The 6,937-nt window shown below is 49.1% G+C and overlaps 1 protein-coding gene across 1 annotated transcript in view; it reads right to left on the bottom strand.

Moving 5' to 3' along the window:
* Nucleotides 1-343: 343 nt before the first annotated feature.
* IGFN1 (immunoglobulin-like and fibronectin type III domain containing 1) overlaps nt 344-6,937 on the bottom strand; it is a 39,454-nt gene continuing 32,860 nt past the window's right edge. The window contains exons 25-29 of the mRNA XM_017735509.1: nt 5,560-5,661; nt 4,293-4,488; nt 2,959-3,258; nt 2,174-2,500; nt 344-1,428 (exon numbers count right to left, since the gene is read on the bottom strand). Coding sequence (XP_017590998.1) covers nt 1,415-1,428; nt 2,174-2,500; nt 2,959-3,258; nt 4,293-4,488; nt 5,560-5,661 — 939 coding nt within the window. The 3' untranslated portion in view covers nt 344-1,414. The remainder of the gene's footprint in view (nt 1,429-2,173; nt 2,501-2,958; nt 3,259-4,292; nt 4,489-5,559; nt 5,662-6,937) is intronic.

Below are 6,937 nucleotides of genomic sequence, written 5' to 3'. Positions count from 1 at the left end.
GAAGCTCACAGGGTAAAGCAGCAGCAGAGGATTTGCTGGAATTGGTGCTGACATCTCAGCAGGACCTGCAGGAGTCTCCTGCTCCTGCTGTGCCGGGTCTTCCCGAGGTCCCTCAGCTCCAATTGCAATTTCCATCAATCTTGGCTCTTGTGTTTATCAGCCAAGAAGCGAATCTGGTCTGCAGGGGAGATGCCCCTGCCTCCGGCCCAGCAGGAGGAGGAGGAGCTGCTGGAGCAATTGCATGAGGGATGACCATGTGCAGCAATCAGAAGTGAAACTGCAGCAGACAGGGCTCCCAGGAACTGACTGGGATTCCTTCTCCAGAATAAACATGGACTCGGGATAGATTTTACTGAATTGTGATTTAATTTCATAATCTACTACTGCTGCTACATCCGTACAACATTGTACAAAATGTAATCAGAGGAACATTCCAGCCCCACAGCTGAGTTTGGCTCTGCTCTCTCCTGTCACAAAGTACCTTGGCTGTGACACCTTCCTACAGCCACCAGAACATTTTGCTGTCCAGGTGCAGTGAGGGGAACCCCTGGCCACGGCAGGAGGTCCCTCAGGGTACCTCGCATTTCTGGTCAGACAGGAAGGATTTTTCACCGCTTTCTGCAGGAGGCAAAAGCCTCCCAGCAGTGCCATGACCACGGGCAGTTGGGATGCGCAGGTGATGCTGGGGGTGGTTCAGGACTGGCACAGCCTTTGTGCTGAGGGTTTTGGGAGTTGCTCTGCTCACACACTGGTTGTAGACTTCCAGTCCTTCCCACCAGTGCATTTGCACTGGGAGTTTCACCTACCCCATGCCAGGCTGGTCTGAGATTTCATCTCCTGCCCAGATAAAATGAGCAAGCAGATGCTCTTTTTAACTTAGAGATTAGGGAAGATAATCTACTTAGCTGCTACTGGTAGTAGAACAGATCCAGAACTACTTCTGCCAGATTTGGGAAACCTGCTGAGAATCACATGGAATCCAAAGTGATTGTTTTGGCTTAAAAAAGCATGTGTGAAAGGACCAGAGATCCCTGGTGTCCAGAAATGTCCTTGTTGCAGGAGAGTGGTGTGGCAGGAGGGTCTCTCCCACCTGTGTTCTCCACGGAAAGTTTCATTTTGGCCAATTATTTTTCCTCTCATCTTCTGCGTTCCTGAAGCTTCTAAGCTGTGTTTTAAAGGTCTCATGGGAAGCCTGATCATTTAAAAAAAAAATACAATGCTCTTAAAGCTTTTTTCCCCCAGTTTTGATGACAACGCAGCATCATGTTCAAAGTGCAATTACTGAATCTGAAAAATAACCCCCTCTGACTGTAATGAACACGTGACAATGAATGCACAGCCCTCATTTGGACCAGTCCTCACCACAACCTTCTCATCCTCGGAGCCGTGCAGGGATGTTCTCAGCAGGGCCACGCTACAGGGAGGAGTCTGAAAGTGAGAGCAAGAGAGAAGCAGCTCAGGGTTGTAGTGAGGGAGATGAGAAATAGTCTGAAAGGCTCCCTGGGCAGGGAAGCTGAAATGTTACAGGGCCTAAAAGTCTGCAAGAGGGTTACAGGGGTTTAACTGACCCATTTTGCCACTCCTGTAATCCCAGCGAGGTATTTTGCATTTAAACAAAAATATTTGACTCCAGGTAAAGGATATTTCACTGGGTACAGTCACCAGCAATATTTATCCATAAGTATACCCATGAGTCTATCCCCAGCCAATCCCACTGCCCTTCCATCCACATCAGGACCCCAATGCCTCTGACCACGTCCCTCTCTTTCCTCCCTTTGTGTTGGCTTTGGCCACCAAACACCAGCTGTTCTCTCACTGCTCCCCTCACCTGGCACACTTGCTAGGGTCTTTATTCTGCACCTCCTGCACTGGAGAGAAATCTAAGCTTGGTATTATCCTACCTAATGAAGATGGGATTGTTCTTTCTAAAAAATTTGCTCAAGGTCAGCCAAAACCTTTGGCTCGTGTAGAAATCAAGTGGTTTTTTCCCATCTGCCTTTTTATTTCTGGTTCTGTTTGGTACTTGATCATGAGTACCATAATTAGGAATTTGGTAAAGCAGCCGAGCCGTGCCATTGCTTTGCCAGCAGGTAGAACTGGCTGAGGCATTTCTGAGGCACTGGGCAGCAGTGACACCCCGGGGTCCGCCAGGGAAGCAGCACTGCAGAGGTACCTTTGATGGCGAGGAAGGCTTTGCTGAAGGCACGGCCCGCTTCATTGCTGGCTTCCACCATGTACTCGCCCTCATCCTGCTTGGTGACCCCCAGCACCACCAGGGAGCACACTCCGAAGTCGTTCGTGCAGAAGTAGTTGGGATCTCCGGAGAGGTCTCTGCTGTCCTTGTACCATGTGATTTTGGGCGGGGGGTGGCCTCCAACGGCGCAGCTCATGTGGCATTCGCTGCCCGTCACCACCACGTGCGGCTTCAGCGGCACCAGGAACCTCGGGGGCTGGTTCTGGTTAACTCCCCTGTATTTCGGTGCTTTCACTCGAAATTCAGCTGTGAAAAATAAACAGCACCAAGCACACACTCGGATGCTGCTCCCAGCACTGCAGGGTTTGCAGGGATTTGCTTGTGCAGTGTCTGGAACTCTGCAAATTGCCCGAGATCCCATGCACCTACGGATTGTAACCTCTGCTGCTCCGCAGAATTACCCAGCATTTAACTTTGACATCAGAAACTTTGGTTTCTACATTACTTAAGCTTTAGATTTTGCTGGGAATTCATTTTGGGGCAAATAGCATGTCCTAATGGCTGGGAATGAAGGGTCTGTCTGCACAATGTCCCTGCAGAAAGGACAAACCTTCCCTGCCCAGCTGGAATTCCTCAGGGCATCTCTGTGCATTCCTGTTCTGGGCAACTGAATGTTCCCAGGAGGAGAGACCCATTTGGGGATGGTGTGTTAGAAGCAATGAAAGAAACAAAACACAACACAGAAATATTTGAAAATGTTTTACCCTTTGTTTTCCAGATCCTCCAGGGCTTCACAGTCTCTGATGGATCACTGGCTCCCAGGTCGTTTTTTGCCAAGACCCTGAAGTAATAATCCCTGCCTGGGACCACCGTGGTGAAGGTGAACTTGTTGTTGTAGATCAGGTCCCCCAGCACATGCCACAGACCCTTCTGGGATTCCCGTTTCAGGACAGTGTAATACAGGTTCTTCTCCCACTTCTCAGATGCTGAGGGGTCCCAGGTCACTGTCACTGTATTGGGCACATTCTCCTCCAGCCGGATGGCTCCAGGGGGCTGAGGGATGTCTGCCAGGGGAGGGCACACAATGTCACAGCTGTAGGGACAGTGGCACAGAACCCTAAAAACCTGGAGTTTGTTGCATGTCTGGGGCTCAGTGACCATCCTGGTCATTGCAAGGGACACAATTCCATTCCTTCTCCAGGCACACAGATGCGTTTGCTATGAACTGAGCTGCTGCTGCACAACATCTGCACTGCTGAGCGGGGAGAGCAGGGTGCTACAGCTGAGCTGCTTCCCCTCCTGGGGTCACAGCTGGGACAGCTGTGCTCCATGTCCCACAGCCTGTGCTGACCTCCCCCAGTCACTCTGAAGGACAGTTTTAGTCAGAGGATTGCTCTGTCCTGCAGACAAGTGAGATCACAACATGCCCAGACATAGAAAATTGTACTCTGGTTCTCCCTGTGCCTGCACGGCCAAACTGCATCAGAGCTCACCCTGCCAAACTCAGTTTGTGGCCTTCTGCCTTTTCACAGTAAATAATGGAATCCCAGACTGGTTTAGGTGGGAAGGGATGTTAAAACCCATCCAGTCCCACCTCCTGCCATGGCAGGGACACCTTCTACTATCCCGGGGTGCTCCAAGCCCCGTCCAACCTGGCCTTGGACACTTCCAGGGATGCAGGGCCAGCTCTCTTGGAGCCCCTTTAGGTCCTGGAAGGGGCTCTGAGCTCTCCATGGAGCCTCCTCTTCTCCAGGTGAACACCCCCAGCTCTCCCAGCCTGGCTCCAGAGCAGAGGGAGTCCCACACTCAGAGCAGCTCCGTGGCCGCCCCTGGACTCGCTGCAGCAGCTCCAGGTCCTTCCCGTGCTGGAACCCAGGGCTGGAGGCAGCTCTGCAGGTGGGGGCTCAGCTGAGGGGGCAGAGGGACAGAATCCCCCCCTGCCCTGCTGCCCACGCTGGGGGCTCAGCCCAGGGCATGTCCAGCGCTCACCCACCAGCACCCCCAGGTCCTTCTCCCAGGGCTGCTCTCAGTCCGTTCATGCCCCAGCCTGGACTGAGTGGGAGTTGCTGATACATTTGTATGGATGGCAGTGAGTTACCTGTAATTTGAACCTGGAAGCTGAAGGTTTCCCTTTTCCCCAGCCCATTCCCAAGCTCCACAGTGTAGGTGCCGCTGTCACTGAGCTCAGCTGCCCTGAGCAGCAGCTGGGTGCTTCCATCCTCGGTGTTCACGGCAGCCCGGCTGGGAAGGGGGAGTCCATCCTTTAACCAGGTCACCACTGGCTCTGGAGATCCCTGGAAACAACAAGTTACAGCCACTTGTTTCATCTCCAGACTGTGTCTTATATCTTTACCATGTCATGGAGGTGCATATTTGGGGTAAGATAATGAAACTAATGTTTAGAAATATGGATCCATGATGGATCAGAGAGCCCTGATCTGCTCTACAGTTTCTTTACAACTTTTTCCTTTTTGTCCATTAAGGATGTTATTGCAGTAAAGTGTTCAGAACTGTGTCAACCAAGCTATGCCAGATCAAGGACAGATAACTTCAGGAGTTAATATTTTCTGCTTTTAAAAAAACATCCTCTAAGTCTTTATTTCCATTGTGCCATCTTTGGTCTCTTCTCCCAGAGATTAGAAGAAAGGCCAGCAAATAAACACACTTCATCACCCTCCTCTGGTATCCCAGACTTCACAGGATCATGGAATCATGAAGGCTGGAAAAGACCTCCAAGGCCATTGAGTCCAACCTGTGCCCAATCCCCACTTTAAAAGCACTGAGTGCCACGTACAGGCTTTCCTTGGACACCTCCAAGGATGGGGACTCCAAACCTCCCTGGGCAGCCCCTTCCAAAGCCTGACCACCCTTTCCATGGGGAAAAGCCTGTGTTGTTCCAAGCTTACACCAAAGCACTGCGATTTCTGTCAGTGCCTGTCAAGTTCTCAACTCACAGAGCTCAAGTGCTGCTGCTTGGTGAGACAAGCACAGTGAAGGTGTGCTGGAAATGGTGCCCCAAGGCCTTCTGAGAGTCACAGGAAATCACTGATTTGGAAAGTCTGACAGAGCAATGTTATCAGGATGATGATAATTGATAAGGCTAGGTGGACAGCACTGAGCCTTGTTTGTAGAAGTTAACGAATGACCACCATGTCATAAAACACCAATGCCAAAACTGACAGCTCAGTTCTGGCTTGTGTTTTCCTCACTCTCAAAGTCTACACAGCACAAGCAGGCCAAATTATATGCCCAGTGACTTGTAGACAAAACTCCATGACATAAAAATAGTAGCTTGGTTTTTCTGTCTGCTATTGAGAGCATCACAAAACTAGGCAGGGAATTCCTCCAAAGCCTTGAACACCCACCTCAAAGGGAATCTTCACCCGGATGGGATTCCCTGCTTTTATAACCAGGAACCTTTTCACTGTGTCATCTATCAGTAATCTGGGAGAGACTGGAAAAGACAAGGATTACTCCCAAAAGGTGGATGTTAGTGCAGTCACTGATAACAATCACATGTGTTCCACCCCCTGGTGCCTCTCCCAGCTGGGTGAGGCTGGTGAGGAATTCACTGTGGGAAAAATCTCCCTGATTCAGTCCCAGACTTTACACCTTTCAAATTTCATTACTATTTATTTATCACTATGACTGAACAAGGGAAAATGATGTAAAAATACATTCACAACAATCTCTGTATTCATGTGATGTCTCAGTCACAGAGAAATTGGCTCTTTGCCACACTTTATCCCATCACAGGGATCATCTTTTGTGTTTAAATGGTGTCTGGAAAAAGGAAATTCCAATGGACACTTATAAAATATACATGCAGTACAGAGCACAGAACATCCACAGGAAAGCTGCCAGAGTTGATCTAAAATAGTATTTTTTAGTATTTAAAATATTTTCTTTTCTCTTTTCATCAGTATACTATAGCATTTAGTATTTCTCTAAGAATACCGAATACAGTAGTGCTAAATTGTATTAGTGTTGCCAGTATAGAACTTAAAACCCACTTTCCAGATGGATTTATTTTATCTATCTATTGATAAACGGGGTCTCCAGGCATAGGCCAAAGCACACATTTTCACTTAGGACCCCAGTTAAGGAAGATGAACCCCTCAGAATTATTATGTAATTCTGCAATGTTCCTAAAGAGCAGGAAAAAACCAGAGCTGCAGATTGTAAATAAAGATGGAAAAGTGAAAATGGTGAAAACTTTCAAACTAAACAATTAAAAAGTAAAATAAAGTATCAAAAACAGCATAAAGATTTGTGATTTAAGAGAATGAAGTAAAATGTTTTGTTCCAGAAGATTGTCTAGAAATTGACTGAAAACTCTGTATTTCCTGTGGAAGAGCACAGGCAGGGGTAAGGTACATGCAGGTTCTGTCTGGTGACTGTGGTATGGCTCTGCACAGAGGGCAAAATGTAAGTCTGAGGAGAAAATGGAGTTCTGAGGGTTGTTTTATCAAAATGAGTCTCTAAATGAGCTGAGCACTGTGCATTGCATATCTAATATCAGTTAATACTGAGCCTGTCCTGCTGAGGTGAGCAGATAACCCCGGGGTGAGGAGGAGCAGTGCTGTCCCTGAGTTAGTCTGGGCCTGGGAGCAGCTCATCCCAGTATCCTACAGCCCTGGCTGCTCCTGCCCCCTGAGGTGCCCCATTCCCTGGGACACAGCCCCAGAGCCCCCGGCTCACCCTCTGCACCCTGAGGTGCCCCATTCCCTGGGACACAGCCCC

The sequence above is a fragment of the Corvus brachyrhynchos genome, unplaced genomic scaffold, assembly GCF_000691975.1.
Source record: "Corvus brachyrhynchos isolate BGI_N302 unplaced genomic scaffold, ASM69197v1 scaffold555, whole genome shotgun sequence".
Taxonomy (NCBI): Eukaryota; Metazoa; Chordata; class Aves; order Passeriformes; family Corvidae; genus Corvus; species Corvus brachyrhynchos.
The sequence above is the reverse complement of the archived record's forward strand: the minus strand, read 5'-3'. Positions and strand labels throughout refer to the sequence as shown.